The sequence below is a fragment of the Brachycentrus maculatus genome, unplaced genomic scaffold (assembly GCF_059751285.1).
Source record: "Brachycentrus maculatus isolate JH-2025_06_01 unplaced genomic scaffold, ASM5975128v1 h1tg000005l, whole genome shotgun sequence".
In the NCBI taxonomy this organism is placed as follows: domain Eukaryota; kingdom Metazoa; phylum Arthropoda; class Insecta; order Trichoptera; family Brachycentridae; genus Brachycentrus; species Brachycentrus maculatus.
Window position 1 is genome coordinate 2,919,397 of NW_028280760.1, and position 26,148 is coordinate 2,945,544.

Below are 26,148 nucleotides of genomic sequence, written 5' to 3' on the forward strand. Positions count from 1 at the left end.
TTCAAAAAGTAAGTTTGCTGTACCTTATATGAAGTATCTCAGTGAAGACTTTTGGGAATATTATGTAAATTTGTATGTAATGAACTAACAGTGTTTGCTTCTTACTGTTTTGTTATATAGGAAAGAGAAAAGGGCGTATTTAATATTTAAAGCGTGTCTATATTTTTTTAAATACTAAAATAAATATGTTAATACTTATATGCATAAGTTTTTATATATTTTTCTACAGTAAAAAACTGAAATTCTTCTTCCTGGGTCTATCCCAACTTATCGTCTTTGTAGAATGTTGGGGTCAGCTCTCCTCATCCTCAGGTTGTAGGTCTTTCTATCATGGACTTAACCTTCTACCATTGTTATCTTTCTGCAGCATCCTGAATTTTTCATCATGAATTTTTTAGTCTTCTTCTGGGTGTATTTCGAGGACGATCCATAGCCTGGTTTACAATATGTTCAGGTTCTCTACGTCTTTTGTGCCCATACCATCTCAATTGCATTTCTTTTAGTTTACTCTTGATGCCTGTTATACCTACGCTTCCAAGAATGCGCGAACTCTTTATTTTGTCTCTAAAGGATACTCCAGTCGATCATCTTAGCAATGATAAACTGAACATTTTTAATAATACCGTAGAACGGGGCTACTTGAACATTAAAGTGTTACTTGAGCCCAGTACATTTTTTTTATTTAGATTGTGGTATCGATCGAAGTATCGTATCAATAAGTATCACCTGTCAGGGAAACAATGAATCATGTCGATACGTTCATTATTGAAGACCAAATACAGATTTTTTTTGTACTGGGCTCAAGTAACACATCAAAGTTCAAGTAGCCCAGTTCTACGGTACTTGATATTTATTAAACAATGTTTCTGTTTTTCTCATGATAAATTAAACCATGCTGTCAATTCATACGTTCGTCGTTTACCATAAGAGCTGTCGAATGAGTGGGTACTTTGTTATTATATTTTACGAGGACATCATTATTGATTGACAAAAGAAAGGCCTAACGAAGTCGTGAATAGATAAAAAGAGTCCACCGAGTCCTTTCTATTCACACGCCAGAAATGTCTAATGGAATAATCCTTCGAATTGAATGATGATGTGCGATACGATATATTATTATGTGTGTATGTATATCTGAATGTAAATAATATCAAGCTATTAGCCTGAATAAAATACCCGCTACTTAACTTAAAGCTGAATTTACTTGTAAAACCACATAAATATGACATTTAAAATACTTGGTGTATTTTTCTAGTTTATGGAACGTTGAAAACTTTAAAATACTGCATCATTAAGTCAGTGGATATTTTCGAGTTAACGTTTTTTCCCAATACATTCGCGATATATAGTAGATACAAACTTATTGTTAATTCTTTTCATTTTTGGTTTTCTGTTAAAAACAAATATTTGTGTTAAATACAAGCACTTTTAATTTGTTTTTATTTATCGTATTATTTCAGTACCCTTTATTAAAACATAAAATAATATGTCAACCCACACAAAGGCCATGCCTTTGTGGGCTCTTTTTTTGTTAGTATGATAATATATTTTGTACTTTTATTATATTATGTATATGTATCATTAAATACAAAAAAAAATATGAAAAAAAGTTAATAGGTAATTGTATTTGATGATTTAATTAGGAGCTTCTCAATAGATGATGTTTTATTTATTTATTTATTTCAAAACATATTACATACATAAGTCATATATATAATATTCCCGATGAGTAATTTCTATTTCTTATTTTGGGACATGGGATTAAGGTTACAAGACTGGAACACAAATAATAAAGTTACAAAAAAGATTATTTTAAATAACCGAAATGAATACATAGCAAAATATAAATACAATAAACAGGTATAATAAATATGCATAGGAAGCATATTTAAAAGAAATAAATGAGAAAAATATAAGGTTAGAAGCATATTTAAAATAAACAAATATTTAATTGTATTAAATATTGTAAAATGGTCGGTTGTGTACGCAAGTGTTCCAGCTGTGGTCATTCTTTATTTTGCGAAGGCTGTATGGGTAGTTGTACTATCGGTTTATAGGTAATTGTATTTGATGATTTAATTATGAACTTCTCAATACGATTTTTTGTTAATTGTATTAAATATTGTAAAATGGTCGGTTGTGTACGCAAATGTTCCAGCTGTGGTCATTCCTTATTTTGTGAAGGCTGTATAGGTAGTTGTATTATCGGTTATCTGCGCGGGTCGACATGTCAAGTAGCGAGGCTGGTTGAGATTGCTAAAGGCAGGTGTTCTGCATAAAGCTCAATATTCAAGAACGTATCCTGCATTTAAACACAACACCTGGAGATATGCCTTCATCCGAACTTAGCCAGATAATAACGATATACAGTGGAACCTCTCATAACGAGTGATTCGCATAACGAGCAAAAAAATAAGAGAAAAAGTTGCTTCCTTAACGAGCGACATTTCGCATAGCGAGTTTAAGAGAAAGGCCAAGACCTTTTTTCACGACATTCACTTGTGAGCCGGGACTTACACGCCAGTCACAACAAAATATGTTTCGCTTAACGAGTAAGATAGTGGAATGTATTATGCTCGTTATGAGAGGTTGCACTGTATTTACGTACCTACTACGACTCCCCATTTATTGACAGCACAGTGAGGTATTTGAATGGGATAAACATATGTCAAAATCAAACAGATATATAAACATATAATATCACACATAAATATAAAATAAAAATTTAAATGCTCGTTTCCTCAAAATCGTAAGTTTCCCAAAATTATAGACCGACTGCTTTGAAAATTTGACACAACGTTGCATTCAATCACACCCGTATTTGTATATATCTATATGAATAAAAATGTAAATGTTCGTTTGTTCAAAATCTAAAATCTTCCAAAGTAATTTACAGATTGCTTTGAAACTTTGACACAATGTTGCATTTGAATACGTTTGTGTTTTAAATAACAGTGACAGGTAAAAACGTAATTTTTAAAACCAAATATTTTCGGCAATGGCAACGCAATCTTTTTAAATTAACAGTTATAAACGGAATACTAAATATTGTTCAAGGCAGACAGTGTACTTCTTGACAGCTGACAAAATTTTGTTTCCTCTGCCCACAAGCGCGTTATCCATCATTTAATTTATTTTCTATTTAAACAGACTGAGCCACAGCAACGTGAGACTGGGTAGAGCTAATTTATAACGTTTATTTTTTTCATTAAAATTAAGAAATTAATTTTTACATAGTAATATTAAAACACCCTCATACTACATAAATCCAAGATGATAATGTCAAATGCTAAATTATTTGTGGTTTGAATGTTTGTATAAATTTCGTTTAAGTGACATGTGGTCCCAGGAAGGTTCAATATATTCCTTATATCCTATAATTACAAAGGAAAATTATTTTACACGGGGAGGATTAAGTCTGGATTATCTACGCACGAAACCTGATTTATCCAGTTTTATTAAGGTTCGCGTAAACAATGGAGTTCTAGTATAACAGAACTTTCAATCTCATTTAAGTATGTATAATCTATTTAGAAAATACAGATGAAACTCGGGTTGCGAATGATTCGGATTACGAACAAAAATACATATGAAAATTGATTAGACATCCGAATAGAAATTCGAGTTACAAAAAGTTTCTTTGGAAAAAATATCACTTCGATTAAACTTTTTAAGTAGCATTTTAAACATGTTGTTGAATGATAACACCATATCTTATTTCCGCAATATAGTAATATCTCGGGAAACAAACTTCTCTGAGCGATTTTTTTGATAAGACCGAAACTTAGTGTTCGTAAGAGGAGAAAGAAGGGAGTTTCCTTTAAAACAATAACGCTTTGTGAAAAAAAATACGTAAATTAAAATTAACGAATACTTGATACGATCAGTTATGCCAAATAGCTGAAAGCGTCCAGGTCAGGAGTCGAAATAATCGGCGGGTATGTATGAAGAGATGCATGAATATGGAAGAGGCAAAGAATGTTTGCAACGACAGAGTGTTAAACAGCGTTCTATTCTCTTTGTCTACCCCTACGGGAAAGCGGCATGATGATGATGTAAGAAATAAAAATAATAATTGTGTTTACTGCCTAATATTATTGCTAATAATTGTTAATTTTTATTTACAACTACGAACTGTTTTCGTTTTCCGTAGGATTTGCATCATGAAATACACTAATTAAGAACCATATTTTGGGATCCAAAATAGTTGACTCCATTTCGCATTAAGTCTAGTGGGAATAATTGTTTCGGGTCACGAATGGTCTTACGGAACGAATCGAGTTCGTAACGTGAGGTTTAACTGTACACTTTAATTACAGTTTAATATCAACTGTAATTTATTTGAGGATTGAGCTTCAGGTATTAAGTTCATGTCTCCTCATTACGATTTTCATTTTCAAGACCTAGGTATCATATTTCTTATTAAAATATTTGGTGTTTGCAGGCGCGTTAATTAAAATTATTTTAGTTAAAGAACACCCGTTTTGGTAATAAAAGAAAGATAATTGAATTTCCGTATCTAATTACTTCCTCGAAATTTCAGATTGATTTTTGTTGAGAATGCTATATTGTTTGATGTTTTGTAAGCAATGCAGAAAATAGGAGATTTAAACATTCTGTATTTACAAGAAATCACTTTGAAATAAAGTGGTTGTACCTACAGTAACAGGAAATATTAGGCATTTGGGAGAAGAATGAAAAAAACTTTAACAAATGTACGTATTAAAAAATTTATCATATAAACTGATTTATAGAGATTTTTATTAACATAGATTAGATTAAGAATAAACTTCTAATTAAGACGGTCTTTGTTAATAGGTGAAAAAGGAAGAACTGTTTTGAATTATATATGATTTTTTTAAACTCTAAAATAAATATAATCGGATTGTATGTATGAAAAGATGCATAAATGTGGAACAAGCGAAGATTGTGTGCTTAGACAGATTGGTGTGGCCTTCTATTCTCTCTGCCTACCCGTGCGGTGAAGTTAGGTTAGTTAAAAAAAATATACCTTGATGATAATGGAAATCGAAATGTCAGAAAAAGCTAAGACTACACGATATTATAAGTTTAAAGATTTTTTGATCGTAGACATTTTTTTAAAATGTGCATAAACTTGATAAATTCTTTCATTACAATTAAGTGACTGCCGAATCAATATTCGGCAGTCACTTTGTGGTAAAATCTATCCATTTTTAATTAATGTTTTACGTAGTAAATACCACTATTTCTTAAAATCTACTGTGACACGTGTTTCGATGCATTCCGCATCATTTTCGGTGTTTGAAAATGATGCGGAACGCATCGAAACACGTGTCACAGTAGATTTTAAGAAATAGTGGTATTTACTAAGTAAAACATTAATTAAAAATTGATAAATTCTGATTGATTTGTAGAATGGGCGGATAACTCTTTGAATTGCAACGTCGAACGAGCTGTGGAACTGCCAGGATAGTTGATAGTCTATTATTCCTATCCCCATTGTTCTGACTAACTTACGAAATTGTACGCTTACATTAAGGGTATCTTAGAGAAATGGAATATAATAATTGAAATGATTTTATAATGGATTCGCAATGTATTTCATCATTTCCGAGAGTTTCGTACTTAGGCAGTCGATCAAACAAAATTTCCAAACATACCCACTGCGTAGGTAGAGCTAAATACTTCGGTTTATTTATTAAACATGACACATAAAACGCGTGATACTGTTCTATATATCTATCATCTCTACATATCGCTCACTCCTTTCAAGAACGTCATAAATCAAAAAACGTTTTTAAAGCTTAAAAATATAATACAATTTATTAAAAATAAATATCAAGCCACTTATTGAACTTTTCACTGTGCAACAGATATTTTTAGGTTAAACCTGAAGGTTTTTTCTCCATTTGAAAAATAACTAGATTATTTTAAAAAAATAATTAAACAATACCTTTTCTTCAAAATGCAAAAACAACACTTTCTGCCCTGGTAAATATTAAGTTAAAAATATGCCTCTTTTGCTGGAATATAGCACATTTTCTGGGCATTACGAAAACATGCATAACTGAAAATTGACAGTTTTTGATTTATGACGTTCTTGAAAGGAGTGAGCGATATATGAATATGACATTTAATGGAGTGTAAATTGTAATATAATATGTAAGCATAATTACAAATACAGAATGTAAGCAATATTACAGCAATGTAATATGAAATAAAGGAATAAATACAAGGTTGTAAAATGATATTATCATCGGTATCACAAGTATCTCCTATATTTTTCTCTATATCCTTGTCATACAGTATGACCTTCATCCTAAACTTCTTCACTGTATCCCATCAAATACATATATTACACTCCTCTTTTACCATAGACTTTTAGCTAAGGAAAATTATAATTAATGGTCGAGTTAGCATCGGGTCGATCAGACGCAGTATTTGTTTCAAGTAGTTACTGTAATCGCTTTTTGGGATCGATCATTTAAAACTAATCACACCAATCAGTTTTAATTTGTACCAGAAGATGAAAACAATTGTCGTTTTCGAAACTAGTTGTAAATAAAAATAAAACTCGATAAAGTGGATTATTCAAGTGTTTAATTTTAATAAAATAATCATGCCATTCCACAAAGTTAATGCCGAATCAATAAATAATATAATCACACCAATCAGTGCAACCATTTGGTTTAGTATTGAGTTCCGAGCTCCTAGTATATTTGAACAAAAACTCTAAAGAAACAGAAACCGAGTAAACTAATGAACACTATCCCATAATCCTATTAAAATTGTTGTCCAACCGAAAAAGTAACAGTTACCTATAAGTCAAATATATGTATAACATAATAAAGATGACCTTTTAAAAATCGGACTCATATTTTTAAAAATAAAAATATGGTCTTATTTTAGGTTATTTTTTGTAAAAAATCGAAGTTGTACACAAGAAAACATTAAAATGTTAAATGAAGAAATGTTTTTCGGTAAGTATTATAAAATGTCAAAGAAATTATTTAATAAAAAAAGACGGTCACAATTCAAAAGACGCAGCTAACTCCTACAAAAGCTCTTCGTGGAATAGTTTATAGATCATACCTACTGATAAATTGGTGTATTATATACGAAAATAGAGAAAACATCAATCTCGGTACTCAGCAAATACATGCAGATAAGTACAAGGTTGTAAAAAAATACCTTATATTTTATAGTAAACTGCTAGAGAGTTCATACAAATTGTTGATAGCTTGTTGCATAAATGCTACATTTTTGGAATCTCGTAATGTACGGGTTCAGAACTTGGACAATAAAATCACACATCAAACCCGATAGTTCCACAATTCCTAAACACAACAATGGAAAGGCAAAGAGAATTAACTTAGAATGCTATTCAACCTTGAAACGGCGATACGGTCCTATTGATGCAACAGTCCGTTGAGATGGCAGAAAGCTTTTGTCATAATTGAATCCTTGGGAATATCAGGTAAGGGTGGAGATAACAATAGAGGAACCTTTCTTTATTTAATGTATCGGTGGTTGTTCTTTGATAGTCAACAGTCTCAAAGCATTACTTATACAATATTTATGATTTTTTTTATTACTTTTAAAACTGATATTATATACGTAAAGGTTTTCCATCTTGTATTTCCAGCCTATAACTCCATTATAATCTAGTACCACTGCCATTACTACGGTAAAATCAATTTGAGATATTTTTCACCGGAATCCGCAAAGGCCTATTTTTATGTGCCCGTACCAAGTGCTGCCAAATCTGCAAAAGCCCATTTTTATGTGCCCGTACCAAGTAAGGCAAATTCGCAAAGGCCCATTTTTATGTGTCCGTACCAAGTACGGGCAAATCTGCATAGGCCCATTTTTACCAGCATGTAGTGGGGGCAAGTCGGGCAAAGGGTTAAGGAGATGTTGGAAGAAACAAATTCGTATGTTACATCATGTCCTAAACTTCAATCACTTGGCTATGTGTACAAGAAGTTTGTGTTGGGTGTTAGAATTTGATTGTGTTACAGCATCCTTTGTACAGTTCACAATAACAAAGTAAGGTATGGCCGCTTTGTGCGATTCAGAAAATGCAGTCTTTGTGAGAACTTGGGTGTATTGAGAGGATTCCTGTGTGGCGGACTCGGAGATTTAAATATCGCATTACAGCACAAGAAATGCTGAGATGTTTTGTTGGCATCACGCCGTTTCCGCTGCGGATAGATGGACATCTGAATAAAGGATGCTGCTCAAGGCTCATCTAATGTCCAAATATAAGGATAGACAGAAAATTTAATAAAAAAATAATCAATAAGACACTGGTTATTCATCTTACGGATGATTACTCAACCGTACTATAGACGATGCCGAGAACTTACATGCGACATAACGTGTCTATTAAAGGATATATACAAGTTCTAAAATTTTAGTTGTGTGGATTTCAATAATGGGTAACCTACTAATCACACTACTAAAATTTTGGAACTTGTATATAGTGAGTTTTTAAGATTTTTGAATGATGAATGTATATGTATAAACGATCACTTAAACTAGCTTATGACAGGTAGTAAGCCCTATAACCATATACACAGATTTTTTTAAAACCCTGTACCCAGACTTTCATATTCTTATTCATCTATGTTGGGATCTCAATACAAATAACTGTGGATGATCCCAGATTTGTGAACAAAGATTTGGACAGACATAAAATATTGGGGACATACCATAGTTGAAATCGTGAGAAAAACAGTGTAATAAAATTAAAAATAGCGAAACATGTCACACCTTTTAGGGAAACGTTTATGAATCTAAATTGATCTTGATCATTGTTCCGCAAAGAAAAAAGGAAAAAGTCTAGTTTTCTGAAAATAACACAATCGCTCCAAATTTTGATTGCCTGTGCTCAGTCAAGTATGCTCACATTTCGCATTAAACATATCGCTCACTCCTTTCAAGAACGTCATAAATCAAAAATCGTAAATTTTCAGTTGTGTATGTTTTCGGAATGCCCAGAAAATATACTATATCCCAAAAAAAGAGGCATATTTTTAACTTAATATTTACCCGCTTCAGGGCAGAAAATGTTGTTTTTGCATTTTGAAGAAAAGGTATTGTTTAATTTTTTTTTTTAAGTATACTAAATATTTTTTAAATGGAGAAAAAACCTTCAGGTTTTACCTAAAAATATCTGTTGCGCAGTAAAAAGTTCAACAAGTGGCTTGATATTTATTTTTAATACATTGTGATATATTTTTAAACTTTAAAAACGTTCTCCTGAAAAATCAAGTTTTTTGATTTATGACGTTCTTGAAAGGAGTGAGCGATATGTTAAATATGTTGCCATAATATGGTAAATATACACCTCTGAAATTTCTTAAGTTGGTAGGTGTACCTTGATAGAAAACGTTTGCGGAACACTGGTCTAGATAACACTGAATCAGTTCATTCGATTATCGTACCTTTTCGATTCGCTCGCCCGACAGGAAATCCTGGCGGTGTATTACTCTCCACTGACAGTAGTAGGTAGCGATGAGGTGTAAATGTTAAAAATACATCTCTTTGCATATTTTTTTCCACCTCTACTACACATATAAACCACTTCAAGTTATGTTTATTGAATATCGAAAACGTCGGAAGGCGGTGTATCAGAATTCCATTATTCTCCCATCGATTTTTTTTGACATTTTCAATCTTGCTTCATTTTCTACTTCGGGGGGGCTGTGTACTTTCAAGAAACATGAAAATATTTTTTAACAGGAAATGAATTTCCTTTTCTGTCGATTATCGATTAAGTTTTTCATGACATTTTGGAGATTTCGCTCTAAAACCGCAACCAATATTCCGTTCGCGTTTTATCATTATTTTCACACACTCATATAATCTGCTTAGTTGGATTAACGATTTTAGATGAAAATATGCAGAGTATCATGTTATATTTATTGACTTAAGGTTTATTTATTATGTTGAATCCCATATTCATTTTACTATTATTTTTATAAAACACTACTTTTAGTAGGCTCCAATCAGCGTTTGATTTAAAGTATGAAGGGTATTCGGCTGACCAAATTTAAAACACAGTAAGGGACATTTTTTTTGTAGTACGTTTTTTTTTGCATTTATGGACTAAGTAGAGTCTACTTAGTCCAAAAATGTAAAAAAAACATACTGCAAAAAAAAATGTCCCTTACTGTGTTTTAAATTTGGACAGCCGTATTGATGTTTGGTGAGGCAGATACTTCACAAACACACACACGCACTCACGCTCGCACGCACATACGCATAATGTGTATATGTGTAGGCACATTTCTCTTTTGAATGTGATTAAAGCGTTATATTGCATATTTTTATTATTTTTCAAAAGGTGTATCTTTCAAAAATATTTTCGCCGTATTATGCATTTTTATGCCGTCTTTTATGGTCGTCATGGCTGTCGTGCTCGTAGAGCATTTCTGTACCGTCCAATAAATGTGAAATACGTAGCTTTTTATTATTTATTTATTTATTCTATCTTGCCTCGTATTTGCGTCTCCCTCTCAAACGACAAAAAATATCGATGAAAAAAATCAGGGCTGTCAAAACTCACCCGTATAAAAGTGCCGCCCCAGCAATGCCTCCTCCGCATTGTGCCGCTATGAATAGAGCCGCCCTCAGAGGCGTCACCTGGCGGGTCACGGCCAACCCGACTGTCACGGCTGGGTTCATGTGCGCCCCTGGAAAAAATGACATTTTACTCGGTGTCTGACATTTTTGTGAATTTCTTAACATTTTGAACTTGCACCTATTCAAAATAACATATATTTTATTTGTCTTTACATAATTATTTTTTTTGTAAAGTAATCACAGTGTACAATGGGATCCATGTTATGGAAAATGAAGAAAAAACTTGTGCTTTATATTGTTATGAGAACCTTGATGAATTTGTGATTTTACATTTAAATATAAATTAACTTAGTTAATTAGTAGGATATAGGTTCGTATTTATTAGTCTTGAGGAAGCAGCTACTCACTTCGAAATAATCATTTGATCAGTTAGACATTTTAATGAAGTTTTGATTATATATATGTGTATATATATATATATATATATATATATATATATATATATATATATATATATATATATATATATATATATATATATATATATATATATATATATATATATATATATATAAATATATATATGTATATATATATATATATATATATATATATATATTAATTTATTTATTTATTGAACGGCTGAAGCCTTTAAGATAATACATATATACAGTATTTAATACAAAAATAAAAAAATACACTAATGAATGCACAAATAGAGAAACAAAAAGTCTTGTAACAAATAGTCTTATAACATAAAATCATAATTAAAAAAATAAAATAACAAGTAGTAAGCACTAGTAAATACACTATCGGCAAGCAGTAAGGGAGAGTGAAACACATGTTTAAATTTATCCATTATAACATGGAGAAGAAATGCTGAGAAAGTACAGATTTCAAGGAGGATAACAATATATTAAATAAATCTATACTTTCAAAAGCATTGGCTAACATGTGAAGCCGCGGAATCGGAGAGAACATGGCATAGTTCTTTTGTAAACGTATTGATATATTTCACTTATAATCATATATTACGATGTCATTGTATTTCTTAAGACGTAGGACACATCCTAATAAGAGGAGATTACAATGTAATTTTTCTCAATTTACATTACAAATAAATGCAATTTCCTGGTCTAAAGTATACTCCAAAACGTATTTAACTGCATTGTAAATGAATTTAAAAACCATTGGAATGAATTAAATAAATTTTTCAAGATGGATGATGGGAATGTAGAATATAGATCGAAAACTATAAATGAGCGAGAAAATGGAATTTTAAAACACCAATCAGCAAAATTATGAATGGCGGATGCAGATGATTGCAGTGCATTTTTTTTTCATTTTGCCGACTGTAATTAGCCAGCAGCTGATTGGAGAACGGGGACATCGTCGCAAAACTTGTTTCAAAGCGTGACGCCAATCTGAATTTATTCTTTAATATATATTCATTTTACAGAGGAAGATCATTAATTGAAAGTTTGTGATTTCAGATCCAGAAAATTAATTCATAAATGAAAGATTAAATGAAAATACTTATCAGTTTTATAAAATAATATATATATATATATATATATATATATATATATATATATATATATATATATATATATATATATATATATATATATATATATATATATATATATATATATATATATATATATATATATATATATATATATATATATATATATATATATACTGGTTAAGTAATTATATTACACATGTCGCTCACTCCTTTCAACAACGTCAAAAACCAAAAAACTTGATTTTTTCAGGAGATGGTTTTTAAAGTTTAAAAATAAAATAAAATGTATTAAAAATAAATACCAAGCCATTTATTGAACTTTTTACGGTGCAACAGATCTTTTTAGGTAATGAACCTGAATGTTTTTTCTCCATTTGAAAAATATTTGTTATATTTAAACACCTTTAAATATACTAAATATTTAAATAACTAAACAATACCTTTTCTAAAAAATGCAAAAACAACACTTTCTACCCTGTAGCGGGTAAATATTAAGTTTCAAATATGGCGCTTATGCTGGGATATAGTACATTTTCTGGGCATTCCTAAAACATGCAGAACTGAAAATTGACGATTTTTGATATATGACGTTGTTGAAAGGAGTGAGCGATGTGTAACATTCACCATTCTATCCATGATCGACAACTACATTGCACAAATTTTTGGAAGTCATACATATATGATCAATCTCGTGACGTTCCACGATTGAGTTCTTAACAGAGACCCTTTTATTTGTTGGTAAGATCCGAACCAGGTCGTAAGCCCTGTAAATACCCAGACTTCCGTTTTCTTCTTCATCTATGTTAAGATGTAAAAAATGTAAAATAACTCCTAAGTGGAGTAAGCCATCATATTTGTTTGATATTTATTTATGTATCCAAAATGGAAAATACAAATTTCAGTACAAAAATTACAATGTACTATTTTATCAATTATATTTATTACATATGATTAAAAACGAAAATAAATAGGAAGCAAAAAGTAAATTGAGAACCAGAAATTAATGGAATACATTACCATTAATATTTTTATTCGCACCATATCACCAGGTAGTCGAAATATTGTACAGAATTCGTATGTTAAACGCGAAAAATCGGGAATGTAAAAGTTCTGTATTCGTAAATTATCGGGTAATTATAATTCAACATCCAAGGTTGGCATCATTGAGTAGTTCTGCTACAGTAGGCACAGTGGCGAAAATTTTTTTTGTCGAAAGTTTTGTCCGGTTTATTACGGGAACGACAACTTTCGCGTGAAAACTAATTAAAACGACTTTACTAAAAAAAATTACTTTAATTTATTTTAAATACATGTACATATTAAAACTAGTTGTACCCGGCCTGTTTTGGCTCAGTCAAGTTAAATGAAAAAAAAATGAAAAAAGGAAGTACACATTTAAAAACTAAGTAACTAACTAACTAACCATCACGCCGTTTCCACATAGGGGTATGCAGAGAGAATTAGAGTGCTACTCCAATATGTCTTTGCAAACTATCTTCGTTCAACTGGCATTCGTGATATTTTGCCATGCATAAATATGAATACATATAACTGCCTTTATTCGAACCTAATATAGGGTCCGCCATCTAATTTTTTTTTTCAACTAGTGCTTATTTCGTGAATGGTAACACTTAGCTCATGTCTGATTTGACAGATAATTAGTTTTATCCTTCCGCTGAGCGAATATGGTTGTGTATACGCTTAAACAACGCTGGGAAATATTGCGACATTCGACTTACAGAAGATGCCGATTTTGCCAAAAAAATCATCTTTTCGGATGAAGCTCATTTTGATCTTGGCGGGTATGTAAACAAGCAAAATTGTCGTATTTGGGGCACAGAAAACCCGCACGCATACATTGAAAAGCCGGTACACCCAAAACGAGTCACTGTTTGGTGCGGATTTTGGTCCAGAGGCATAATTGGGCCATTTTTCTTTGAAAATGAGCAAGGAGTGGCCGTTAGTCAATGGCGATCGTTATCGGGCCATGTTGAACGGATTTTTGTTCACAAAAATTGAAGAGGAGGATATTGGCAACATTTGGTTTCAACAGGACGGCGCTACGTGCCACACAGCCGAAGCTACACTCGATGTTTTGCGCCCCATTTTCAAAAAAAAAATGTTATTTGGCGGACCCTATAGTTATATTTATGATATTTATTCGATTGTTTACTGTATGAAGATGATCAGTTCTGCGCTTCAGGTACCAGTCAAGAGTAAAAATGAATAAATATTACTGTGAAAAATACGTATTAATTTGAACCCCCTTGGGAATCCAACCCTTCAGTATGGTAGCCAAATGTGCTAACCACAAGTACATACACAGCTAATACATACACCAATATTTAAGGTTTAAATTGTTAAGACTGGATATAAGTACATTTTAAGTACTACAATTAAAAACTCGGTTTGTTTTTTATTAGCATAAATTTATTTGAACATACATAGCTACAGGCTTAATAGGAAAATGTAAAATTTTTGATAATGATGAAAGCGCTGATTACTTACTGGGACATTTAAATATCACATGGTAATAATGAATAACGTTTTCTTATACCTTACTTGAGCAATGCTTAACGGATTGTTTCATAACAAGTTACAATTATTCTGAGAAAAGACGGACCAGTGGTGAAATCAATTAGCAAACACCTGCTACCGGAAAAATTCTCTCAGCATCTCATTTAAACAACGCAGGACCATTTCACCGTCAATTTAAGCAGTTCAAATTTAATAAAACCTTTCTTTACTCGATTGACGAACACTCCAAATGATAACATTAAAACAACTGGTCAAATTATAAGCGTCATAAAAATAGAAAATCATGTGTCTTCCAATTGTTTATTTTACGAAATAAAAAGAAAAAAAACCAGCGTCATACTATTTTATAGTATGACACTGGAAATAACTGTAATACCCCGAGTACCCAACTCATTAATTCTATTTTCCTTTTGTATATATTATCCCTTTTTATTTTTATTTGACTTCGTAAATAAGCTAAGGGCACAACTGTTAAATTAAGATTTAGCTTCACATACGGCGCTTGAAAATGATGCAAAATGCATCGAAATACGAATCATAATAGATTTTAAGAAATAGTGGTATTACCACAAAGTTACTGGAGAATCAGTTAATGAAACTACCTTCTTAGCTAGTGCTAAGAAAAAAATATTTACATTGGTATAAGCATATATTTTTCTTTATATAAGTAATTCCCATAATTCTTTAGTCATTGATAAATTTTATCCCACCTTTAGATTGATTTTATCTCACAATTGAAAAAAAATGATCCCAACCAACGAAATCCAAACTCATCGTTATTCCATCAGTGACATCCATCCACGGAGAAAATTAAAACCTCCCAGACAGGAAGTAATGACGTAAAAAGGGCGAACGAAGTCATTGAAATTCCTACCGGTTTCCAGAATTGGCATATTCTTATCGCTGCAACCATTTTAAAACGGTTGATAATAAATAAGAAATCGACACGTGGCTATGGAGCATGAACGTGTGCTTATTTGTGTGTTTTAACAATACGATAATATAATCCTGACTCATTGCTTTAAGGTTACAGGTATAAAGGTAGGATGCGATTTGAGGATTTTATTAGGTAGGCGAACATCAATTGCAATCTTTTGGAATTATATTTTACTATTAGAAAATTTTAGAATGATTATAAATATGATCGATTATAAAAAAACTATTTCTGAGATATGATATTTCTTAGCACATTGATTGATTTAAAAAAAATTGATTCGACAGTCGAGCCAGTTTTGATACAAAAGTCGATAAATAGCATCATCGCACAACCCAACAGAAGTACGAAAGGAAGCGCTATAGATGCAAAAAGTAATCATTATCATTCCATTGGAATATCACCCCGATGCAAAGGCAGACCGGATCACGTACACGTACCAGGAACAGAGAAGATGACGAGGCGAGATGGAAAATTTTCGTTTGGACGGACAATTAGGTCAAATCCTCGAGCAATTTTACTTTGTTCCTGGGAAAAGGGTGCTCGTAAAGGGAAAATTTATTTGAATAGATAAATACAAAAGAACACGCCACGAATAAAATCGAAACAAAAGAATGTGAAACGTTCGATGAATTTTTTGCAGGTTATGTAATTTCCATTACACATGGACATCTCAACCGATATCTACTGATACGGGACAAGAGAAGTGTTTAAAGATCATCAATCATCCCACCAAAATAAAGACATCGAAAATATATTATTCTTGCAAAGTTTCTTTTTTTAACTCGTAGTCTATGTATCTAGAAATTTCCTACTGTGTTTATTATATACTCGTATGTAGCGCATCTTGTTTTAATGATTTTATTTTATGTTGCATTATTTGTAATTACTAAAAATATGTATTCATCTAATGCACAAGTTAAAATGGAGTTCTACAAATGAAACGCCAAATCTATAAATAAATACAAAGTTATATTTTTATTATTTTTTGACATCTCATCAAAGATGAAGAAGAACATGGAAGTCTGGGCATTTACGGGGCTGACGACCGTCAAAGGCTGGTTTAAGTGATCACTTTACACACGTGTAACATTCGCCAATTCTACTCATTATTGACAACCACACTACTCAAATTCTTGGAAGTTCTATATATATATGAACCAATGCAGAAACATTGTTCTTGAAACCTTGTTGTTGAATCACTAGAGCTTCACTAGAGACATCTATTGGTGGGATGTAAAGAAGCTTTTTACCAAGCAGAAACTCTTATATTAGAAACGCCAGAAAATGCCATTGTCATTTTTATTATTTAAGCTTATAATTTGACAAGACAATTTATTTACAGCATTTTGAGTGTGTCCAAATACTTGTTCACAAAATCTGGATTATCTCCAATTACAGGAGTTATTTTCATATTATTTTTTGACATCTCATCAAAGAAGAATATATTTTTATTTGTGAAAAATTATGACGAGTTGGAGTATGAATGATCAAATAATTACAATATTTTAACTGAACGTAGATTTCATTATTGTTAAATATTTATGCGAACTATTTTAATAGATAAGAAGATTATTTGTAATTTTAGTGCCTACATATTTTTTTTTTTTAATTCTGCCGATGATATTTAAAAAAATGCGTTTTTCTTTAGAACGCTGATATAAATAATTATAATTAATTTCTAGCACATAAAATGATGGCAGTGTTATGCTCTGATTCAGCGATCCTCAAACTGGGTATCGGTTCCCTTTAGGCTATTGAAGTCAGTTGAGGAGGCGATCGAGAGTTCAACCCGCATTGAGAGGAGAGGGAGAAATTTATCTGATTTTGGGCGATAAGCGAATTTGAACGAAGGCAAAAAATAAGGTGGCAAACATTTTTTGAGAAAAAGTAAGAAATTGGGTCAGCAACTTTTTACTCGTCAACTCTATCGAGTAGTGGGCAACTGGGAAACAACACCTTCCAGAATGCAGTGGCTTTAAAGTTTGGGAATCTCTACTCTAATTCGTTGATTCAAACTCCGGAAACGGGTAACCCAGTTATCCACCATTAACCGGAAGTCACGTGGTACGGCGAATCCTCCGTCTTCCCAAGAGGGATGTGAGAATTGAGAGGGTTGTGAATGAGGACGCGGAAGTTCTAAGAGGACCATAAAACCTCCTTTGTCCTCACTTCCTTTAACTTGTTCGACATTACTACTAAAGGCTGCAATTCTTTTGAAGGGAAGGTTCGCAAATGATCGTGGTAGGCACTTTTGGTTGAATGTCACGTGAACTGTCATAATATAAATTAGCGCTCGCAAAATAATACATTCGGTATAAAATGTTAGCAAATTTTAAAGAGATTATTATTAAAATATTTGAGATTTGAGAGATGAGTTATGTAGAGATTTCAAGTATTTCAAGTATTTCAAGTACTGAGGTATATCTTATGGATTTGCAAACCAAAATGTTATTTGAACAAAGTAATATTGTTGGGAATCGGGAACCAATATTAATATAACTTGTTTATAGGTAAGGCATTTAATTTATAGAACTCCATTTTAATTTAAATATAAAATATAAAAATCAAACACCGATTTTTAGAGTCTACTACATTGTATTTTGTTATTAAAGACACGTCAGTTAAATCTTTACAATTAATCCATTTATTCTTAAAATTACTTTGAAATACCATAAAAAGGCGAAAGAGTTGTCTCAAATTTTATTTTTTATGTGTTTTTAATAATAAAATACAATTTGGTAGACTCTAAAAATATTTTAATATTTAATACATAAATAACTGATTTATTTTGTTGTTTGAGGAAAAATATAACATTTTTACCACAATTTCTTCTTCTTCTTCTTTCGAACTCTATCGTGTGAATATCTAGTGGTATAAAGGGCACCGAATCAGAAGTACCCGGTATTAACTCGATCGTTGATTAAAGCTCTAGGTGAATTATAGCTCTAGGTGAATTACTGTTATATACGAAAAGAAACTAACATAAATATTCAGTGCTTTATTAAATTTTGAAAAAAAGTTGGATAGTTTATGAGAAAAAATCGGACGAAACTAAGAAAAACAACATGATCAAAATCGTATAAACAACTCACTTTGAGTGCGTAATTCAATTTATCGATATTTTTTATCGGTTTGCAAATCCCTATTTTAGAAGCGACCTTTTTGGAAGCTCGCATAAAGCGCGTCGTAAAAATGTCACCCATTTTTATTCCGAGAATAAATCGCCAATCAAAATGGTACGTCTCTTTTTATTCAAGCGGTTAAAAGTCCAAAATCCAGAGTTCGATTGCAATTTTCTCAAGTAATCCCTTCCTCCTTTCTATGGGGTCCATCTGAGATATTGTGCGGTGAATGCTTTCTTCGTTTAAAGATTTCTCCGGATAAAAGGAAGAAGGAATAAATATTGTTTCATTGATATTACCGTTAATAATAATAATAATAAAATTGGATAACTTATATAGCGCCATTTTCGTAAAAAAATACCTCAAGGGCGCTTCACGGTGAATGAATTGGGGAAAATATTATGGTGGAAATGATTTAGAAAACAAATGTGTTTTTAGTCTTTTTCTAAAGATCATCTCACTCTCACTATTTCTAACCATTGGTGGAAGAGCATTCCACGCCGTCGGTCCTGCAACAGCAAAGGCACGCTCGCCAAATTTAGTGCGTTGCTTGCGAGCTGGTAAGATAACTTTGCCCATTGCAGATGTTGTAGCCGATCGAAGCGTGAGACGTCTATCAACCAATTCATCTGGAATACACAGCTCCTTAAGATACTCTGGAGCCATATTGTGTATTGATTTATACATGAGTAGGCAGAGTTTATACTCAACCCTTTCTGGAAAGCGTAACCAGTGGAGTTTGTGAAGTAGTGGGGTGATGTGACTGAATTTAGAAATTCCAAAAATTAGTCTCGCTGCTGCGTTTAACACTGATTGCAGTCGAGTCATTTTATTGTTTGGTAGACCCGTGTATATACCGTTACAATAATCTACTCTCGATATTACAAACGCATTTATTAATTGACGGGCAGCATCAACTGGCAGATTCTTGCGAATGCTTTTAATTTGCCTTAGCTGATAAAAACATGTACTTGTTGTTTTTCTAATTTGAGTCTCAAGGGAGAGATCAGAATCTAAGAACACGCCGAGCAGTTTGACGGCCGGTGTAGTGGTACTCTTTGGATTGAGTGATGTCGTGTTATCAATCAAATTCTGTCGTTTAGGTGTGGCTATCCAGAGATGTTCCGTTTTGGACGGGTTTAACGTCAGTCTGTTTTCAGCCATCCATTCTCCTATTCTCTCAATGCACTTATTAATAGAGTCAACAAGTTTATATTTTTCCTCCGGCCTACAATAAAAATAAATTTGAGTGTCATCCGCATAGCAGTGAGACCACAATCCGTGTGACTTTATAATATTTTCTATGTCTTTCGTATATAGAAGGTATAGAAGAGGACCTAGGACTGATCCCTGGGGTACACCAGTAGAGACGGAATGATAAGGGGATTTAACTTTTTGAAAAATGACTGAATATTCACGTTCTCGAAGGTATGAGCAAAACCATGCAAGTGCTTTATCACAGATGCCGTATGTCTTCCTCAAGCGTTCCAGCAGAATATTGTGATCAACCGTGTCGAAAGCAGCACTCATATCCAAAAAGGAAACCAAAACAAGGTCACCAGCATCCACAGCAGTTATTATATCAGACAGTACTCTCACTACGCCTGTCTCTGTAGAGTGGTATCGCCTGTATGCCGATTGCCTCTCTGAAAACAACTTGCTATTTTCAACATACGTTGTCAGTCTATGGGCAACAATTTTCTCTATTATTTTTGATATGACAGGAAGGTTGGAAATTGGGCGGTAGCTTGAAAGGTCCTCGGAGTCCATCTGAGAATTTTTTATTAGTGGTGTAACGTTTGCTTTTTTCATGGCCCTTGGAACAATGCTTTTCTCCAGAGACATGTTTATAATATCTCTTATAAATGGAGCAATCTCGTTAACACATTCTTTCAAAAGCCATGTCGGTAGTGGGTCCAGTAAACACTGTTTATTGGGCAAAGCATTAATTAGTTTTGTTACCTCACTTATATTTGTGGACTCGAAAAATTTCAGATACTGCAAGGCATTACAGGAAAGTGTTGGATTTTTAACCAATGATGTTGCTTTCCGAATATTTTCGATTTTATTTTTGAAAAAAATAGCGAATTCGGAAGCAGTGGCTTGTGTGTTGATTTTAAGTTCACAATCTCCGCGGACAGATTGCAGACTTTGCCACAGGAGTTTCGGAGACGACCTATGTTCTCTAATTCTCGAACACCAATATGCAGATTGTTTTGATTGAATCAAAAATCTATTAGTGGTTTGTGCTTCGAGCCACTTTAAGCGATCTGAAACTAATAGCGTCTTTCTATATTTACGCTCAAAACGCCGTAGTTTTTGTTTTCCATGTCGACATTCCTCATCAAACCATGCATCTGATTTCCTTTTACGAACGGTTTTCGTGGTTAAAGGCGCATGTTTGTCTATCAAGCTGAAAAGTACACCATTGTACAAATCAGCCAGCTGGTCGACATTCTTGGAACTACGATCAGTATCCAGACCAATTAAGGAGTTCGAGATATCGGTCTTAAATTTATTAATATCTAGTTTCCTCCACGACCGTGATGTGAAGGATCTGTAGATAGGGGTGGGTTTGCCGATATTGATTTCGCCATGTACTAGTTTGTGATCTGACAGTCCGATGTCTGTTACATTGACTGCAATATGTTCATCACATTTGCGTCGTATTATAACATCCAATATACCCCCTGCGTTATGAGTTGAGGTATTTACTTCTTGAAGACAATCAAAATCACTGAGAAGTACATTAAAGCGTTTGGTCGCTGAATCTGTTTCACGGTCGAAACGAATATTTATATCTCCAGTTATAATTAATAATTCTGTGCGAGTAACCGCCCATTCTAACAGGGATTTTATTTCTGAAAAAAAATTAGTAGTCGGTGCCTTAGAGCCGGGCCGATAAATTGTTATAAGGGTAAAATTTTTACTTCCTACTGTTATTCTGCAACAAATGGATTCGAAACTCGAGAACAAAGGTAATCTTATATTCATTAGTTTAAAATTATTGTTTGTAAGTATAACTATTCCGCCATGATTTGTCCACCGTTCTTCCATATTACAGTCTCATCTTTATCACCAATATGAAGAGGACTAAATTTTCGGATCATATTTTTTTATTCGGTAGATTAAGAAAGAACATTATTATCGGACGCAATAATCCTGCATTCAGATGTTCAGGCACGTAAGAATGTCCTCGAATTATTCTCATTGGTGTAGGTATATTTTTTTTAAAAACCGGAGCGTACTCAGCAGGCGCGTTCTTCCTATGAATTTTTTGTCTACACAACTTATACTTTTTTCGAGATAGTATACGACTCTAATAACTGTTCATAAAGTCCATAATAGTCAATCAGCTATAAAGGAAGATAAAATGTTTATGTTTATGGTCACTTTGTTCAAATAAGTAAATATTGAGAGATTTCCAACAATGTCGTTGAATTTTGAATGTACTAATACATTTTTTATGTCCCTTATGCCTCTCAATGCAAATGCATGTGTTTTTATCAAAATAAAAAAGAATTAAGTCACTATTTGTTTTCAGCATCCTTTTTTAAAACAGTCACCTCTTGAGATAGGAAAATACACCATCTTTAAAATAATACGGATATAAATATTCACCATATGAATGTTAAAAGCTTGTACACACTATTTTAAAGGTTTGGAATAAAAAAAACTTAATAAATAATAACCAACTAAATTTCGCATCACCTAGAAAATGTTCTAGGGCCGTCCCTGCATATAGGTCCTTTGTACTCGCATAATGAGACATTTTTGTCGTGCGGAGACATCTTTATTGAAATGGACTTGAATAAAAACACGCTTTGACTGCCAATGTTATAAGATTGAATTTCTTATACCTGTGCGAACATCACAAACAATGTGGACGACGTTATTATAGATTACAATTGTTAAAAGTTGAACTAATAATTGGCTAATGCTGGCAGATGATTTTTTTTCGGAACATTTTTGGTTGTGTACAAATCCTTGTTCACAAATCTGGGTATTCTGGGTTCAAAGTCTGGGTATTCACAGGCCTCATGACCTGTCATAAGCTGGTTAAGTGATCACTTTACGCACGTGTAACAGTCACCATTCTACCCATGACTGATATCCGAATTTTTTGAACAGGAAACAATGATTTTTTTTTCAATATCTTCTTCTGTGGTCTCTATCCTGTGTATGCAGCAATAAATGACACCTTCAACATTACGGTCTATTATGCGCCACCCTCTTCAGCTCCTCATACGTTGAATAGCCCAAATCCTCATACATAGCGTATATATTCTCAATATATTGTATAAGCTGCATATTTTGTAGAATTTACTTACAAAAATAAGATTAATTTTGAAGTACGCTATTTTAGACAACATGAATAATTAAGTACTTCTCACAAAGTACCTACTAATAAAGTAGACATTTGAAGTAAGTACTGTTTGTAATTAGCGCCCGAGTGCCTATTCTTTAGTGATTTACTTTTGTGTTTGGGTATTTCAATTATTCAACCCTTTTGAAGGACCCGGCGCGTATTTCCTGAAACTGAAGACGGTTTCTGTAACTTATGGAAAATATAAATAACCTGTTTTACCCAAATAACCATTAATTACCGCCATGATACTTGAAAATGGAATTTGTTTAAAAATACCATAGTATCTACCTACTCGTTTGTAATTAAACGAATATTTTGATAAATTATATGCCTATGTTAATTATTTAAGTAGATTAATACATTTATTTCTTCTTTTCATCCAAACCAAACTGTGTTCGTTTGATGCGGTGCAATCTTGACCGATAAAATATGAATGTGAAGTCTTTTTCACCGTCAAATTATTAATTAGCAAACATCCAATTCGAGGGGCCATATTACGTATATTATTTTATATCATATGGGCCATATCAAATATACATATATTTAAAAAAAATAAAATTAACGTATATTTGAATTAGATTATTTTTTAGAGTGCATATTAAAAAAATATTTTTTTATAATTTTTTAAAAACACATTTCCTTTCATGACTCTTTTCTTTTCAAAACTATATACATATTTATTTAAAAAAAAAAAAACAATTTTTTTTCAATACACAAATGTTGTTTTAAGCAAAAAATTCAATTACGTTAATTGTTACCAGGGTTTAAAAGAATTAAGTCGCTATTTATCGTTTATTGGGCTTTAAAGTGTTATGGTCAAAATACATAACGTATAAAATCAGGAACTCTAATATGTATACATAAGTATTAGTGATGTTATCATTCTAATAATCATTTGATGTTACCATGGACTGGTATCCGAATCGTAATAATGATTGCATTCCTATCATATAATTGATGATCGAAATTGACAATACGTTACCCTATCTTCCATTGATATGGGATATGGGTTAGGTTAGGTTAGGTTTGGGATATGGGTTAGAAAAATAATAAAAAAAAACAACAAAAAAACAAATATTTTTAAACGAAATAAATGTGTTTTCCAATTAGATTATAACTTTGTTTTAAATTCTCAAAACATATTGATTTTAAAACATAGCTAGTGTTTTTGGCTAGAATTTTCACTCATGAATTATATGAAATTATAGTAACTTTAAATACAAAGAGTAATTCCACTCACGAGTAGGCATAGGCTATGAAACTTAAAAAGTTGAAGCCTGAGTAGGGTCATGATAAGCGGTGTTGCATAAGCCGTAGCTAGATTTCAGAGTCACTTGGACGTTAGGTAATTAAAAAAAAGATTTAAAACATATTTATATTTCAATTATAAAATGGAAAATCACAAAGTTATTGCTTAAAATATAAATTAATGCGTTTTCTTTTACCAGAAATATGTCTAAAGCAGTGCGTGAGCGTGGCTGCCGCGAGCCCCGCTGCCATGGCGGCGGCCACCACGAGCAGGGCTGGCGGAGCCCCGGCGCCTCCTCCGGCGCCCCCGGCTGCCCCCGTCACCAGCACCACGTAGAAGAACGTGGCCAGGCACTCGGAGATCACGGCCCGCCAGAGCTCCAGGGCCCGCAGCTCCACGCGCGGCTCCACGGCAGCCGCCGCCGCCCCCGGCTCCGGCCGCATGGCCTCCAGCCGCTCCACCAGGCGGGCCAGCTGCACTTCCAACGCCTGCTCGGGTATATGGAATGTCTCGTCTGCCATATTTGTAATTTAAAAATCACAAAAACAACCAAAAAGCGGCGTATAGTACGCCAATAAGACAATTTTTTTTGTGTGCGTCCGAGAAACAATTTAAAAATCACAAAAACAACCAAAAAAGCGACGTATATTACGCCAATAAGACGATTTCTTCGTGTACGTCCGAGAAACAACACAAATCAAAATAATGTAGGTAGGTACTAATTTATTTAAATGTCGCAAATAAATATTGTTACGGCGTAAAATTCACACAATATATATTTTATTGCACTTAAATTATCTTTGGCGTTGAACTTGTCACACAGAAAATCATATTTTAGTAAAAAATAATAATATTTTAATTATTGCACAATATAAAACTATTTTGAAACACAAAAAATATGCTAGCGTTCATAAAGTATGATTACACACGAAAATGTTTTGAGTTTGGCGCGTTTTCGGAACGCGGCGAAATTCGAATTTTCGAGTTACGAAATCATGTCGAGTTCCCGCCTTTCGAACGTCGCTGACAACCTCCGCACGAAATATTCCAACCCTAACTAAATAAAATGAGCAGCGAACGCTATCCGCCATAAAGAAATCACTTGTTCACCCCTCGCATGCCATCCTTATCTCGCATCAGAATAGAACGGCTGTCCAAATTTAAAACACAGTAAGGGACATTTTTTTTGTAGTAGGTTTTTTTTGCATTTATGGACTAAGTAGACTCTACTTAGTTCAAAAATGCAAAAAAACCTACTGCAAAAAAAATGTCCCTTACTGTGTTTTAAATTTGGACAACCGAGAATCTCTGTCTCTTTCCTGCACCTGTTACGAATCCTTTGTTCAATTGGCTGTATTGAAGCGTATACTGCCATCTATCGGGCTTCGAATAATACAGTTTACTGGGGTAAAATACATCCTATAAAATTAAATTGTACGGTAAATTTGTATTTTAAAAATTGCTTAAATAGTTTATTTACAAAAAAAAGAATTGACTTCCATATTTTCAAATAAATGAAACGGGATAATGGGTTGTATTTGGTGATATAAAAAAATATTAAAGACATGTTCTGAAACTGCCAATAGATGGTGGTGTATAAGAGGGAAATTTAAATTCATTGCTTGAAGTTGATCGAATGTTATTGTTACACAGTTTAAATACTTAAAATTAGCCTGGTTGTATACATTTCCGTTAATAATTTAATTTTTTGTTTATTCTGTTTTAATTTCCTTATTTATTGTTTATTTTTAAAACCATCATAACGCTAGGAAATATCCAAATGCAATTTAGGAAAACTTCATGCGTCGGAACAATAAGATATATTCGCCA

The 26,148-nt window shown here is 32.7% G+C and overlaps 1 protein-coding gene across 1 annotated transcript in view; it reads right to left on the minus strand.

Annotated features, from left to right (window-relative positions):
• LOC148313860 (neurogenic protein big brain-like) overlaps positions 1 to 25,375 on the minus strand; it is a 129,786-nt gene extending 104,411 nt beyond the window's left edge. Inside the window, exons 1-2 of the mRNA XM_088257659.1 lie at positions 24,515 to 25,375; positions 10,556 to 10,682 (exon numbers count right to left, since the gene is read on the minus strand). Coding sequence (XP_088113785.1) covers positions 10,556 to 10,682; positions 24,515 to 24,839 — 452 coding nt within the window. The 5' untranslated portion in view covers positions 24,840 to 25,375. The remainder of the gene's footprint in view (positions 1 to 10,555; positions 10,683 to 24,514) is intronic.
• Positions 25,376 to 26,148: the final 773 nt, after the last annotated feature.